General features: G+C 38.7%; 1 protein-coding gene across 3 annotated transcripts in view; it reads right to left on the bottom strand.

Moving 5' to 3' along the window:
* Positions 1 to 17197, bottom strand: part of RORA (RAR-related orphan receptor A) — a 150318-nt gene that overhangs the window by 57484 nt on the left and 75637 nt on the right. Inside the window, exons 2-3 of one of the 3 annotated variants that reach the window (XM_012000270.1) lie at positions 13590 to 13671; positions 12220 to 12295 (exon numbers count right to left, since the gene is read on the bottom strand). The exons of the other annotated variants lie outside the window; for them this stretch is intronic. Coding sequence (XP_011855660.1) covers positions 12220 to 12295; positions 13590 to 13671 — 158 coding nt within the window. The remainder of the gene's footprint in view (positions 1 to 12219; positions 12296 to 13589; positions 13672 to 17197) is intronic. 3 annotated transcript variants of the gene reach the window in all.

The raw sequence follows: 17197 nt of genomic DNA, 5'->3' as shown, positions 1-17197 counted from the left end.
CCCAGCAGGTGTCATCTCTCAGGGAAAAGGGATAGAACGTGGAAGAGAATTCTACCTGGTAACTAAGTTTTCATTTTCATTGGCTGAGGAAAGGAAACACAATGAACTGTTCTCTTCAAGATGCAAAATAAAAGTTCTGGCAGCTAGTACACCATTTTTACACACCTAACTCCTGGTGCTCCCCCTGCTTTTTTTTTTTTTTTCTTAATGTTAGAAAATAACCTTACTACTATGAAACAAAGAGAATTTTTTTTTCAAAACCATGTCTTGCCATTACAGATGAGACAAGGCATCACCATGCTAATATGGTGTTGATGTCAAAGATTTTTTTTCCCTTCAAAGTAAATAATTTTAATTGAATGTGCTAGGACAGAGTTAGGTTGTTTTAATTTTTTTTTCCTCTCTCTTTGAAGGCCACTAATTGTGCCCTTTTGCTTTAAATCAATAGAGGCAAAGCCCACGGCAGATAGTGTCAGTAATGCAAATCCATTTCCTATTGTAATTCACTTTTCAGTACAAAACCTTTTCCATCAGCAAAGCATTTTAGAACCTCAAGCTACACTGTTCCCAACTGCAACTGTCTAAGGTATTGGAGGTCAAGGACAAAGTCCAAGGCCAAGTCAAGGACCATCAGGATATAGAGGAGTAACTTCTGAGGCAGCCCCGGTGGTAACATAAAAGCATAATATTCATCAGACAAGCGCTTTCGCTGTGAGATGTTGGGGAACCAAGCCCAGTGGGGTGACTGGCGTCAGCTCAGTGTTCCAGAAAAGCCAAACTATTCACCACGACTTGCCCTGATTTTGCCTTCACTGCTATTCAGAGGCCTGAAGCAGTCATTGAAAGCAATTCCAAGAAATCGAGTTAAAAAAAGAGAAAATTAAAGTTTAGAAAAAAATTATTTGATAAGTGTGTAGACTTACAAATAAATTCTGAATGGAACAGAATTTTTGGGGGGTTCATAACCTTTGGCATATTTGTTTTAAAAACCTCAAACACACCCACCAACAGTGAGAAGAATGGCTAGCACTTATGAGGAATTATTATTCATTTAAAATATCCTTTAAACTATGTCTCAAAGATAAATTTGTTTACCTGTCCCCACCCTTCAAAATACACAGTATTTCTATTGAAGCCAGTTTCTTGTTCTTGGAAATCAGCTTTTGGAGTTGTCAGTTAGGCTGGACGAGCTGATTAGTATGGAACTTAACATTGTCGGTAGCAAAACAGGTGATCTACCAGAGAAATATCAGTCCATTTTAGGAATATTTTTGAGAGTGAATCGTGGTATCTATGAGAGAAAAATCGAGCCTTTTCCCTCTTCTGGTCTGCTAAGGTAAATGGTGTGACGGAAGGATGTTTCACTGCCCAATTAGCGTGGTCCATTTTCAAGTGAATCTATTATTTTCCTTTCCTTCCTCATTCTTGACTTTCAGACACTGCAAAGTAACCTCAAAGAATGTCTTCTTTGGGCATAATTTTACAAATACTCTTTAAGATCCTTTATCACATTTCAAAGCACTTTGCAAAAACAAAACGTCCTCAATGGGGCAGGTGAGATCTCAGGAACAGTGATAGAATTCATTTTAAATAAGTCTGTGTGATTTTTCTACTGTATCATTTCAGGGACTTTCCTTAAAGAGGCTTTAAGGAAGAACTTAAAATGGAGAAAGCCAACTTTTGAACGTGGTGATCACGTTGCCTTCAGTCTCTTCTACGTCAGGGAGTCAAGGGGCTGTGGAGCCATCCGTTCCACCTGCTACATGGTTTCTCACCCTTCTCCGAACCTGACAAATGCTATGTGGCATCTCCATCACAGTTGACATTGCTAGGCCCCGCTTCTTATTCAACTTTAACTGAACAATGGGGAGCAAGAAAGGATTATGTAAGAAAAAATGAAGAAGTTTGAGGGCCAACTAACAGATTTCCTAAACTAATGATGTATTTTAATATTCCAGGAATTTGATTTAGGACAAATTGTTATTTGGATGGATATTTGTCTATTGAGAGAGTAATTGTTAAACTAAAGGAAATTGGTCACATATTTTAGCAATGGCTATAAATGACCAGTGGGCCAAGGATTTTGAGATCGTGAGAGACTTCTCCAGGAATGTAATCATTCATTTCACTCCAGTGTGGCTCCTTCCCCCATCTGCAGCCAAAACAGTCCCCAGGAGAAGCAGATAGAGACGGGAAAATAGGTAGCAGTTCTGTATAGTCTTCAGTAACAGCTCATAAACCTTAAAAAAATGGGCTTTTAATAAAGCCCATTTTTATATTTTTAAACATAAAATGGAATAAAATGATGATAGTTCCAAAGGACTTCCTGTGGGGAAAGTTTCAATGGGGAAAGTTTCAATGTCACAACTAAAATTTACATCAAATTCCCTAGCACACCCTTGTCTTCAACCCAAGGCTGCGTAACGGACATTTGCCGAGCCTGGAAACAGGGAATTCTGTGTGACTGCAGTAAAAGCACCAAGCGGCCTCATGACCAAACCCTCCTGCCTCTTAGTGATTTCTGAACTGGTGGCTGAAGTCAGAATTGTCCTTGATTACTATCAGATTATGACAATGAAGTCACCATTCTGTGTTCTTTTGAGCAGCAGGATTTTCCCTTGTGTTGTCCCTCCATTCAGCTTCCCACATTCACTGCTTGCGTACAAGTTTGTTAGTCAGGGGAGCAGCAATTCTGACACAACTGAAAATGTGTACGATCAACAGTGGGGTAATCTGGATATCTGACATATACTGTGGGCGTGGAGATACTCCTATGCTGTGGTGGATGATAGCCTTCGAATGTTCTTTGTTGTCATCCACTCTATTAATTTTCTAGAAGAAAGCTAGTGGCCAATATTTTCTTCCAACAAATTCACTGGCTCCAACCTTGACACCAAAATGAGGATGGAGTGTCAAAGTTCTGATGTTGTCATTGCCCCAAACTACTTGGAGCTACTTCTTATGCAGCTGCTCTCAGTGCCAATGAGATAAGACACAGTTGTACTTTATAGTCCCTCTCCTCCTTTTTTTTTTTTTTTTTTACAGATAGGGTCTTGCTCTGTCACCCAGGCTGGAGTGCAGTGGCGTGATCTCGGCTCACTGCAACCTCCACCTCCCCCAGGGTTCAAAGGATTCTCCTGCCTCAGCTTCCCGAGTAGCTGGGATTACAGGTGCCCAACAGCACGCCTGGGTAATTTTTGTATTTTTAGTAGAGACAGGTTTCTCCATGTTGGCCAGGCTGGTCTTGATCTCCTGACCTCAGGTGATCCTCCCACCTTGGCCTCCCAAAGTGCTGGGATTACAGGTGTAAGTCACCATGCCTAGCCTTTTTTTTTTTTTTTTTTTTTTTTAAGGAAAATGACCTGGTTTGGTTTCTTCACTTACCTTTTTCAGAACATTAACTCTTGGTTGTTTTCAAATATCAAGCTCAGTTTTCCAGGAGAACTATGGCCACTATGGAGAATATGAAAACATTGCTAAAGGAGGTGAAAGCCTTTTCAGAAGAGGAGTTATATATTAGCTTTTGGCAGTGACAGCATTATGGACACGGACATTCAGCCTTCCCAGTTGACTGCTTTGAAGGGGCAGTGTTCACGTGGAAGTTTACCTCCTAGTACGTTCGTTAAAATCAGCTTCATTACCTAATAACATAAATGACGTTGGGAGAAAACTCTGAGTCTCACGTTTTATTTCTCCTGACAATGCTGTTCAATTAGGGCAGACTTTGTGGAAATTCTGATTTCATTACCCATCACTGCTGCACGAAAATACGCTTTCTGATGTCACGCTCTGAAAGAAACTAAGTTGTTTGCTACAACTAATCCTACACAGAAATTAGAAAATTATATGACAAAAAGTTAACTTCAGCCTGCAGTTGGGACATAGGTTATTACTGAAAGTAGTCGTCGGCATGGTTTCTGGTTTCACAGTAAAAGAAGACGACTTGAAAGGACTCAGTGGTTTTGATGCTCTTCTGAAATGAAAACACTCAGTGAGCGCGCAGCATTGGGTTGTCATTAATGTCAGCCAAGCGAAAACACTGTCTCCACGAACACTGCAGTCATTTCCCCGCTGAGACCATGACTTTCCACTCCCTGGCATTTCGGGCACTGTGCTAGTACTTTTCCAAAAGAGACTCTTAAGGCAATTCATTCTAGATAATCAAACACACACAACAGTCTTAAATGAATAGGTGGCCTGAATTTGCTAAAGTCAGCCAACAATTTCCAGGGGCGAATGTGTTCTTTTCTGAGAAATACTGTAAGGTAATGATGAAACCCTCAAGCGCTGAGAGGCAAGAAGTATAAATACTACACTTCACAGTAAATAGCATTAGTTTAAAATAATGTTGTGGATAAAAATGTAATCAAGTAGCTTTACATTGCTTCTGTTAAACTTGATACACACAGTTTAACATGTCTTGTGGAAGAAAACAGGAAAAATCTCTGGCATTCTCGATATGTTGTATGATATGTAGCAGCTCTTACGTTGTGTGTCTGTTGCCTATTTTGTAAACAGGTAACAAAACACCATGCTTCATCCCAGAGTTATGAGAAACAAGGAATGAAGCCTGTTGTGTTGGATGGAGTTAATGATATAACGTTAAAAAACCTCACAGTTTCCATCTACTCTCTTGCTCTCTGCAATCAAGCTGGGCACGAGAGAAGAAAATAAAGCGATTTTCTTAGGTAGGGAGTGAGTGTTGGAAAGTGGCATTTACTATTTCACCAGGGCATATTTGTTGTTATTTTTCCTCCCCCATTCATTGCCCATGAATTAATTTAAGAAACAAGGCATCAGGGAATAGGCTAAATATGAAACAGTATTTCCTATGTTTTTTGGTGTCAAACACTATAAGACCAAGGTGCTAAACTTTGGATGAGAAAATATTCTGCAGTTTCTCAGGATCTCACATGTTTGTCATACTTCCTACAGTGGTAGTATACTATTTTTAATATCACTTTTATATTGCAATGATTTTTAAACACCAAGGTAAATTCCCACAGAAAGATTGCCTGGGGATAGGTATGTGTGTGTGGGAGGGGGGATCTGGCGATACTTATGTGGTAATCTTTTTATTTCATCCATTTTCTCTGCTTTCAAATTATAAATTCAAACTGTAATGTCACTCTCCACCCTCTCCCATCTCCTTCCCAATCAATAAAACAAAAATTTCATATTTTACTATGTGTATTATGAAACAGCCTACAATAGGATACCATTGTTTTTTAAAAAAAAATCCTACTTTTTATCAAGTATCTGATTTTCTTCTGGCCATCAATCGAACTGTAAGAACAACATAGCTCATTTTATGAAACAAAGGTGATATTCGAAAACTAAGTGGCTGAAGATGTAATTGTCTATATTTGAGCTGCTTCCGACCTTGAAAAAAGTACAGAGGAGGGGCCGGGCGTGGTAGCTCACGCCTGTAATCCCAGCACTTTGAAAGACCGTGGTGGGTGGATCGTGAAGTCAGGAGTTCAAGACCAGCCTGGCCAAGATGGTGAAACTCCGTCTCCACTAAAAATACAAAAATTAGCTGGGTGTGGTGGCACACGCCTATAATCCCAGCTATTTAGGAGGCTGAAGCACAGAAAGGCAGAGAATTTCTTGAACCTGGGGGATGGAGGTTGCAGTGAGCCGAGATCGCGCCACTGCACTCCAGCCTGGACAACAGAGCGAGACTCCGTCTCAAAAAAAAAAAAAAAAAGAAAAAGAAAAAAAAGAGGAACATTTAAGACTTGAAATTTAGATGGAAATTTTAAAGTTTTAACTTGTTTGTATTCAACCCCAAACACATTCATCTCAAAAAATATTAAAAGCCACAGAATTTATAACTTATGCATCCACACTTTCTCCTTTAAGTGGTCACTAAAAAGATATCAAACTTTTTTTTGCTGTAAGAGCATATTTAAAAAGTATCAATGAAAGTGTTACCAGTTTTCAATCTTCCTCACTTGGACATTAAAAGGATTAAAGTTATTGTCAGCGCACACATGGATCAGCTTTCAATGGAAAAGAATTAATGTGTTTTGATGTTGTTTGTTTTCCTTAAGGCTCAAGGACACTCAGAAAAAGACGTAAATAGAAGTATATATTATCATGTAGATGGTGACTCTCCAAGGGGATGATGAGGGAATAGAAGTAATACTACCCTAATTCTGAAATAATAAAAGCTCAAGCAATGAATGGCTGAATTTACACCTCAAAACTTCATGGAAGATAGGCATATAAAAATAAGCTTTCAAAATTGAATGAACTCATTACCACAATTAAAGAAAACAAAAAGAAACATTTTGCATAACTGCTGGTTTTGCTGCTCCTTCTGCTAATTTAATTTGTCTGGAAGAGTCACTGTGTGGACCACTGATGCTTCATCACACTTAACCAACACCTTTAGAAGAAAACAGGATAGCTACAAAGTAAGTAGTATCTTTTTATGTTTCAGATTTCCATAAGGCGATTTCACAGTATTCCAGAGTGAAATCAATTAAGAAATAACTATAGCTATATAGGGAATATGCAACACATTAATATATTTATGGAGACTATATCTAGGCATTTGAAAATCACTGGTGACAGTGAGTAACGTCCCTTCCCTGTTGTTTTGATAATCTCATGTCTTTTAAGCAAAAGGAAATGTATACTGCATAATAGCTTTACCACTCTGACCTCAATATGGAGTAAAATGACAGATAACAAGCAGAAGCCGGTCAGTTTCACAAGTAAGTGATTCTGATGCTTTGGCTCATCCTGGTCCCTGCTTGGTTCTCGCATTCCGATCTGGCTGACTTAGTTAAAACCTGCCATTTCTAAAGTTTAAGAAATTAAACATAGTTTGGGAGTACAAAGACCCATCTTTGCTCTGATCTCATTAACAACCTCATAAGAGTTCATTTCCCTCACTAACTGTCCTCAGGAAGGAAAGTTAAAAGACCTTGAATAATTTTTCCTACAGCCCCACAATGATACTGTACTACTGTCCTCTTTCCTGGTCTGAAACTCCTCTGGAAAGAGATGCACAGCCTCTAATAAATTATAGTTTCTGTTTTGTTTAGTGTACTCTAAGGAGCTACATGGAACCTTTTAAATCATTCAAAACCAGGCCCTAAAGTCCTCTGTGATTAACAAATCAAACCCCTTTCTTTTCATGCAAGGCACCTGAGGCTGAGAGGTAACGTGACTGTCTCAAGGTTACCAAGCTGGGGAACACCAAGGTGATACTGCCACCATCTGTTCATTCTCCTGCCACCTTTTCAACTAGGGTTTATCCCAACCTCCTCATTTCACAGAGAAAAACAGAACCAGTGTGAACAGAAACAATGCACTTGGGAAGAGTGAGCCGAGGCTCTTTTATCAATGTAGCTGGTTGAGCTTCGGTAGCCACAGGGGACCTGACTTTGAGGACACAAAACACAGGATCCTTCATGGTTCACAGTGGTGGTGTTAGGGAGAGGCAATGAGCCTTGCACCGTAGGTAGAACACGATGCAGAGAGTTATCAGGGAGAGAAGGGCCCAGAAGACTGGGAAAATGATAGTGGTGTCAAACAGGAAAATTACACTAAATTATACCCTGTCTATTTTACATTTTCCTCAGTCTCCGTCCTAGCCACAAGTGCACTGCAGTCATATTTAGAGATACAGCTTATCTTGCTTTTTGAAAAGTTTTTCTTAATATTTGTCCTAGGGTCCACAGGAAATGAAAAACTCAAGGCATCCCTAGTCCTCTCCCCGCAAGTCACCTGCTATGAATACCTACATTCATTCTTCGAAGCATTTACCACTCCCTGGAATGCCACATATTTATAAGCTGTCTCCACACATTAAGAATAAGATGTATAGAGCAGGAACCTGTCATTCTTCTCCATCCTATCTTCCCAGTGCCTGCCTCCGTGCCTGACACACAGCAGGTGCTCCAAAGGAATAAATAAATTAGGAAATCCTACCGCCTGCTTCTAGCATGTAATATCTACTACCCTGGAGTGGAATGAAAGGGTTATTAAAATACCCAATTACAGCCTCAGGTCTTTCCTTCTAGTGTGGAAAGTCTACGGCAAGAACCAACACAAATTAAAGTGTCTAAAAAATCAATTGGGGCAGGCATCTTCTTCTGAACTACATTTACTAGAGCCTGCCACCCACAGATGTCAAAGGAATTCACAGGATTAAAAGAAAAGGCTGGAGGTGAGAAAGTTAATAACTACTCTTGCGACATCTACGGCTGGGCTGCAAGTGGTCAGCACATGGACCTCTCCATATATGTTGTTAGATGTCAAGGACTGGCTTTACAGATAGACAGCCTTGGACCCCAGTGCTAAATCTTCCACTTATTAGCACTGTGATCATGGGCAAGTTATTTAACCTCTCCAAACCTCTATTTCCTAATCTCTACCACAGAGATAACAGTAACTACTTCACAGGGCTGTTATGAGGCTCCAATGCAAGAATATATGTAAGCAACTAGCTCAATGCCTGGCATACAATGGTAACTGCTATTACTATTGTTATATGAGCTATTGATATTTTTATCTGATCCCAGATAATACTCAATAATCAAAGTTAATCTCCATCTGCTTTTCTGAACCAGGAATTACTGCTTTATCCTGGGATTACTATAAGGTCAAGATGGCAAGTGAGTTTCAGCTCATATTCCGAGTCACATGGATTTCAAGTGAATGCTTGGGGGCTGGTTGAGATGCACTGTGCTGTGATTGATTGTGACATGTGCCAAGGGTGTGGAGCCAGGCTTGTTGGTTGGTTCTAATATTAGAATTGGTAAGCCTCTTGTAGTAGTATCACGGAGACTAACAGCTATTTTAATATTACATAATAAAGCATAGAGAAATCAAAAGAATGGGCTAGGAGTCAGATGGTTTAAGTTCTAATTTTAGCTCTTCAACTAACCGGTGAGAAGATCAGAATATGCTACCCCAAATTATGACACTCTGGCATGAAGATTATTTTGAGCTGAAAGCAACTGAGAAACAACAGAAAAAGCTCTCTACCTTCCCCCTATCTGGCTATAAGCAAGGCATACATTTCCCCTTGCAAAGGTACCCTCTGCCCCAACCCATACCAGGAAGAGGAGACAACACTTATCACTACAGATGGGCACTGACTTAAATCTGCTAAAACAAACCTTATTGAAGTAACCCTTGTCTTCCATTAGTTCCCACATACATTTACCTTCCCACAATTTATGGCCCCTAGAAGCCTCAAACCATTTTCCTTTATTTTGTCACTTCTCCATAAGTTTATTGCACTTTGTTAAAATGGTATATAAGTCTCCAGATCTGATGACCTTCCTGGGGGTTTTCACTTAATTTCTGTGAGGCCCCCTCATATACATATAAAATAATCCTTTCTCTCCTGTTAACCTGTCTTTTGTAAGTTTATTTTGTGGGGCCCCAGACACTGAATATAAGTGGGTAGAGGAAGAAGTTGGGTTTTTTCCTCTCTAACACTGAGTAAGTGATTTTAATCCAGTCACTTCTCTTTCACTGTAAAGTTATTTCCAATTGAAGTACTGTGATTTGCTGATACTGATTTTTTAAAATGTAAGTAAAGTAAAATACATACAGCTCTGACAGGGTCTGGGGTACAGGATGGGTATTTTTTGTGATTATTTGAAAGAAAAATAAAAGCACAAGGCTATTATATGGAACTGTAACAGTTAAATATTTTCTGTCCTCATTCAAAAAGATTGACTCTTCCTATCAATGAGAAATATATTCACAATGAGAAAAAATCGTAATATTTTTGGCACTAAAAAAAAAATCAGCAAATGCTTAGTAATTCTCCAAGAAAGACAAGACTGTTGTGAATATGGCGGCTCTTTAATAACCAAGGCACCATTTAAAAATAGCTAGAATTAATTACAGGGCTAATGACCCATTGAAAGGCTTATTTAAATACCAAAGCCAGCACTGAACAATCATGGAAAATATGGCTTAAAAGGGCTTTAGAGAGCAGAAACCAGGAACCGCAGTTGAAACAAAAAACACATTATCCTAGAACTCTAGCTACTTTGGTAAGAAACATTCAGGATGTGAAAAATCTCAGGGGAGTTCTCAGGCTGGGTAAGAGAAGCCACTAGGATCAACAGACAAGAAGATGACATACGGTCACCTGTTTGGAAAAGAAGGACTGCTATTTAGCATTCACCCAAAGAGAAGAGAGAAGAACACTTCTAAAACCATTCTCCCCCAGCCATCAAGGCTTTCTTTCCCCCATGCTCACCCCCTGCTTTTCTGATGTAGCCACCCATTTTTAATGTACCATAGGATAAAATGAAAATTTCCACAGAGAAGAAAAAATATATTTTAATAAGTCTCTGTGGCCATTTTAGAGCTGCATTATCTCCAAGAGTTTCCTGTGTCTTGGTCCTCTGTGCCCTGCATCCACGCCATCATAAGCCAAAGAAGAGGTGATAATCTTCAGTGTGCCCTACTTGCCAGGCAAAAGTGATGCCACTGCAGTTCTTAGCTTCTCTCTGTACCAAAATGGCCTTTCTGTACATCAGTATCCTGGGAGCACACCAGGTGGCCAGAGCTGAAACAGTTTCATTACTTCATTCATGGCCATTGATTAAATGCATTATTCTTACCCTTATTTACTATGGCCTAGACATGCCTTGTAGTTGCCTTGCTAAGTTAAAAGTGTAATAAAATCAAAAGCTTCCAAAGCCCTTGAGAGCTCAAGGTGGGGAGGTAGGAGAGGGAGTGAGGCACTCTCGACACATATTGGTTAAGGAGCAAATATAAATTTTAGTATAAATTGCCGTTCACAATAACGCTTTTAAACCAGCAATTATTTATACTGTACTACTCGAGAAACCCTATAATTATTCTGAAAGCACTTGCCAACGTCTACCCTGTTTCATATTTGCCAACACAGCCTTGTTCAAAAGAATTAGTGGCGATGTCAAAATTGTGCTTGGTACTAGGGTTACTGCTTGAAACAAGAAGTGATTGCACGATGTTGGGATATTCAAGGAGAATGGGGCCAATAAAGTACCCTAAGAATGAAATTGTCTTGTATTCATATTCACAGGTGGGAAGAAAAGGAAGGTGGTGGTTGAAAGGGAAAAAAATTGCTTGAATTTTTTTTCCTTTTTTTTTTTTTTTTTTTTACTACTTTCCCAAGAAATACTGTCATCTGTTGAGCAAAGTGACTTTAAGAAAATGTTTTTTCAAATGCTGGAAATGGTAGTGATTTGAAGGAAAAAAGATAACCCACTTCTCCCTCTTCCCCACTCCTTCCTGCCTGGAAAATGTTTCTATTTCCGGCCTTTACTCCTGATATTTGTAAGTGAATCTGGGTAGTGACTGTAGAACCTCGGCTTACACATCTCAAAACACCCATCTGTGCAGGTCACTTGACTTTGCTGACCTATTTTCTGCTGTTTCTTTCTGTTACACAAATCTCCCCCACTTGAAAGAGCAATAGTCCCTCTACTTTCCAATGAAGCACAGACAGCAGAGAGATTTCTCACTCTCTGTAAATGCAGAAGCTTTTGGAGTGTCTGGCATTTCAGGTGAGTGTTTAGGAAAAACCGGATCTCATCCTGGGTGTCTCTCTCATCTTTATTTCATGCTTTCTCTTCTTATAAACCCACCCAATTGTGGACAAGGGGATCTGTGTTCCCCATCGCCAAGTGAAAATACATTCTAAATCTACCCTCAAAATTGAGGGTGCTGTGCAAAGTTTCATAAATAGAAACAGGCAGGAGAAAAATCTGGCTTGACAACTTCTGAATTTAAGCCATTTATTCTCACCTCCACCCCATTTCTATCCCGCCTCTTCTCTTTTTTGAACACGTCATGTCAAAGCAGAGAACTAAGGCAGCTACCTAAAATAAACTTTGTATTACTTGTCTAAATATTTCAGGGAAGTGTTTTTCCTATTCTGAGTGTCCAGGCTATTTTCTCAGTTCTCGTGTTCACTCTGCAGGTGAAGATACTGTCATTGACTGGGGAATGTGCCTGTGGACCATAACCCAAAGGCGGCATCTTTTGTGATAAAAGAGGTATAACCCTGTTTCATGAGTCTATTGGCCAGGAAAGAGATCCTCTGTGCCTGGAAGTTCACGGCTTCCCCTTTCTCTTCATCATTTCAGGTTCTGCGGGAGGCTCCATCTTTGATTCAAACCTCACATCTTCCTAAAAGCCTTCGTAAATGAAGAAACCTTGCAAATTACAATAGATGTTTCCCCTCACCATTCATGTATCTAGTTTGTACTTCCTTATCTTCCTTTTGTGAATACAGTGGCTTGCCATTTTGCCTCGAGGAACACTTGTTTGTCCACCCCAATCCAGTGATAAAGGAGAAGGAAAAGATTTATCAGATCATGTATTTATGCACAGTACATCCCCAAACGCTTCAGCAGCAATAAGTACCCAAAAAAGTACTGTTTAGGTAGCCAACTCCCACTGTCTAATTTAATCCCACTGAGACTGGATGTGTCTTTTTCTCCTTTTGTTCTAAAGAAACTTCTACTACTATTTGCTGGCAGGAATAACTTTCTGCCACCTGTAGTACTCTCTGCTTCTGTGAAGGCTGAACTTCAAGTTGCTGTGAAAGAATTTGCATTATCTCTCTATAGTCATACCTAAAATTAACCCACTGTCTTAAGTTAAATAAGATCTAGAATGCTCACAACTGTTATGGTTATCGGAGAACTAGAGAGTGGGGCTTTCTGGCACTACAAGAGGATGTAGAAGATGACACATGTGGTTTGGCCTTTATTTGGAAGCAGCAAAAATCACAGAGGTGGTGGTTACAAGACAAAAAAGGCCAGGGGAGTGAACACAAAGTTTTGGCTGAGTTACTTTGTACTATTATGTAATGAGATACAAGTTCAGCCTTGCTTGAGTTTAAATAACCATAATGAACTGTTACAAACTCTGGGATGGAGACATTATAAACATAGGAAATTCTGTACTTGGTCCTCCAGTTGGTCAAGTCTACCTGTATTCATAAGGAACACATTCATTCCCTTGGGCTACAAGAGAAACATTCTGCAAACTGGAAATAGAAGTTACTCTCTGGATAGTTCTCTCAAAGAATATAATGAAGTAAATCCGAACTTCAGAAATCTCTGTGATCATGTATTTTAGAACATCACCAGAGCAAACAGCAATGAATCTCAGCTGATTAGAGCTTTAGTAAGTAATTGGGATAGCTGAATATCCAAATAGCTGGATTTTTATCCAAGTAAACACATGAAAACAAAGACGGCAGTTATCATAAATATTTTTAAAGGAATATTTCTAAATTATGACATATTTCTCTTCTTTTTAGAGAATTCTGAATAGAATTTACTTTCCTGATGATAAACAGTCATCAGAAATTTTATTTTAAAATTTATTAGAAATTTGGAGAGCAGGATGTCTAGCCTCTGAATGGGAACCTTAGTAGTGCCAATGACGAAAGAGAGAATTAAATATGGGTGATGTTGAGAAAAGCAAGATTTTTGTCTAGAAGTATGCCCAGTGCCACACTGTGGGAAAGGGAGGCAAACACAAGACTGGGCCACATCTCCATGGTCTCTGGACAGAGGACAGCTCAGGCCTTTGGATTCACTTACACAGACGCCAGTGAAAACAAAAGCATCACCTGGGGACAGGAAACACTGATGGAGTATTTGAAGAATCCCAAAAAGTTCATCCCTGGAACAAAATTGATCTTCACTAGCATTAAGAAGAAAGCAGAAAGGGCAGACTTGATAGCCTATCTCAAAAAAACTAACGAGCATTAATTAGTTGGCCACTGCCTTGTTTATTACAAAACAGGAACATCTCATGACTTTTTAATGTGTACCATGATTTAATAGATCTCATATACCAGAATTCAGATCATTAACATCTGACAGAATATTTTTGTTGGGCAGTCCTGTTAACTAAGACTGGATTGTGGTTAAATGAGTATGTTCGATGTTTCTTTGAATTTTGATAGTAATTTTGATTCAGTAACTGCTGTCACTGTTTCCCCCTTCTGAAGATATGGTTGGACTTCATTAGTAATGTTCAACTTTTCATAAAGATGAATACACCTTAAAACCTATCGGAAACTGGTTTTATGTTTAGATTTATATAACTAGTTATGTGAATATATTTAAATACTGGGGAAATTCCTTCACTGTCTCAGAATCAAGCAAGAGTCACCTGTATTTTGTGTTCTTTTGCCTCTTACAGGCAAGGGCTGAAGACAAGGTAGCAATGTCTACTTTATATTTTTGGCTTTGACTATGCCAATCTAATTAGAATTCCCTGTATCTAAAATGGTTTCCTTTACTTATAGAAAGGTATTTTAGTGTAGACTTTAGAGAAGTGCAGTATTTAGAGTGATATTATACACTAAAGTGTGATAGTTGAGAAGAGTTAAATATTTTTTATTTGATATTACACTTTGGCATGTACTGTAATATCAAATATACTTTATAAATAATAAAATCTTATAAATAACAAAATCTAATAAAAATCAAATAAAGAAATTTAATATTACACACCAAAGTGTAATACCAAATAAAGAGTATTTTACTCTTCTCAAAAAAATCTACTAGACACTTATGAAAAAAGTATTAAATTATTGTTTACGCTATAATGCTCTGAAGGCCTTCTAAGATTTATATGACATTTTGGCCCAACACTAAGTGCCCTGGTTGTTTTCCTTTTTATGTTTTTTCTTCCTCCTTCATCTATTGTTTTCCTTCTTTCTGTAGTCATATGCTAGATCTTATGAGGCCCTCCCTCTACTTGTAATTAATATTTTGTCTTAGAATTAGCTATGTCTTGGAACCCAACCAGATAACTAAGCTTGTGTAAAAACCAATTATAAATAGGATGTACTGGGTCTAAAGAGATTTTCTCTGAAATCAAGTGCATGCACTGTAGTGCTTGAACTTTGGGATTCTGTTTTGGCAACCTAAAGGCCTATGTGCTGACTTCCTAACTTCTCAGATGGTTTGTGACAGCGAAGGTTGCGAGAGGACAGATTCATCACAGGTGAGGTATTGCTGTAGTAGGAAGGCAAAAAAGGTAATTGAAAGACCCTGTTCTTCAAATTACCAAGAGAAAGATGTCGTGCAGGGAATAGGACAATCAACTTTCTGTTATTTGCATTACGGCTTGATAATTATCACAAGTACATTCAGTTTGAGAGTTTCTCCATCTCTTCTCAATGCCTTCAAATAGATATGTTATAAGACATGGCAAATTGATTATTTACCTAAGCAAGGCCAATGTCACGTTCCAAAAATATTTCAAAGCCAAATACACATAACTTTATAAATTTGGCCACTGTTTTTTTTTCCCCTTGACTGTTTTATTCTTGATTGCAATAGCCAAGAGTTAATATAGTTGCATTTTCTTAAGGAAACAACATAAGTTCTAACAAGAAATCTGTGAAAATGAATTTGTGATTTTAGTTCATTTTTGGATGATATCAACCAATCATTGTAGTACGTACCTGGCAAAGCAAAAAGTTTATCACGGCAACTCCTTATTTTGTTCCCTATGAGACTGTATTATATTTGGATCTCTCTAGAACATTTGACTCCCTTCTTAAGGAGACTGATGTTGAAAATTGTCATATAGCCACAAAACGCAGTCCATTTTATATTAACATGTGAGTATGTTTCTAAAATTTTTTTCTTTTCTTTTGTTTGTGTTCTCAAGAGTGCTTTCTATAACAAATTCATGTGACATAAACAGGGCCAGCTTGCCCTAGTTACACCCTTACTATTTCATTAACACAGGAACTGGGCTACTATTCTGTTTTTGTTATGCTTATGCTGAATAACTGTACTTAGCCAGCTGCCATGACTTGTCTGTAATCCCAGCACTTTAGGAAGCCAAGGTGAGAGGATCACTTGAGCTCAGGAGTTCAAGACCAGCCTGGACAACATAGTGAGACCCTGCCTCAAAAAAAAAAAAAAAAATTAGCCGAGTGTGGCGGTGCCAGTCTGTGCCTGCCTGTAGTCTTGGCTACTGGCGGGGGAGAGGGGCCTGAGGTGGGAGGATCACTTGAGCCTGGGTCACGGCTGCAGTGAGCTGTGGCAACAGGGCAAAACCCTGGGTGACACAGCAAGATGCTGTCTCAATAAAAATAAGTACCTAACTGTATTCAAATGGCTTTCTTCTTCTAATGTGGCTGCCTGGGCAATTTGTCCATCTTTCCCCAGCAGCAGCTGCTAATGTTTAAGTGTAATTTTAGACTAAAAATTTTTTTAATTAAAAAAATTAAAAGTTACACCAGCTTATTGAAGCAAATATAGAAAATACAGAGAAGTATAAGGAACAAAAAATAAAACATATTGTCTTCACTGCAGAGACAACGAAGTCTTTAAAAATGTACATGTCTGTCTATACACATCTGTACTCACACATGAGCACACACACATGCTGGCAGTGATGTTTTAAAATGTAAGTGTTTTTATACATGGGAAGTTTTAAATTGTGTTTTTTAAAATATTGGAGAATGCAAAATAATAATAAATGAGGCGTAATTGTAATTGTGATGACAAGAAAGCAATAAAAAAAAAGTTAAACTCTTTAACTCTGAAACTAATGTAAGATTTTTATCCCATGTTGTAGATCCAGGAACACGTGAGGAAGATGCTTTAACTACAAGATGGCTCTCAAGGTTTTTGGACCCCCTTCCATAATGTAATAGATTCTGAATTGTAAAATACCAATACAGTTTTTAAAAGGGTCAAGAAATACAGAAGGAAAGTACATCTCAAGCTAAAACTTTATCCATTGAGAAAAGAAAAATAGCTCAGAACCATTTGAGCTATACGAGTTATGCAAAATTTATCACACCCTGAGAGACATGATATGGGACTTCAGTCACGCTCCCCCCATGCAGGAGTGGTGGTGGGGAACTATTTAAAGCCGTTTGGTTTCTGACTAGATGCTGCCTCCATTATCTTCATGTTACTGGGATCTGTGGTACAAAGAACAATAGCTTATGGGTTTATAAAAAAATTATTTTTTTCTTTCTTTTGAGATAGAGTTTTGCTCTTGATGCTGAGGCTGGAGTACAGTGGCGTGATCTTGGCTCACCACAACCTCTGCCTCGCAGGTTCAAGCGATTCTTCTGCCTCAAGCCTCCTGAGTAGCTGGGATTACAGGCGTGCACCACCACGTCTGGCTAATTTTGTATTTTTAGTTTCACCATGTTGGTCAGGCTGGT

This window comes from Mandrillus leucophaeus, unplaced genomic scaffold, assembly GCF_000951045.1.
Source record: "Mandrillus leucophaeus isolate KB7577 unplaced genomic scaffold, Mleu.le_1.0 Scaffold623, whole genome shotgun sequence".
NCBI classification, from domain to species: domain Eukaryota; kingdom Metazoa; phylum Chordata; class Mammalia; order Primates; family Cercopithecidae; genus Mandrillus; species Mandrillus leucophaeus.
Note: the sequence above shows the minus strand (reverse complement) of the source record. Positions and strands in the feature narration are given on the sequence as shown.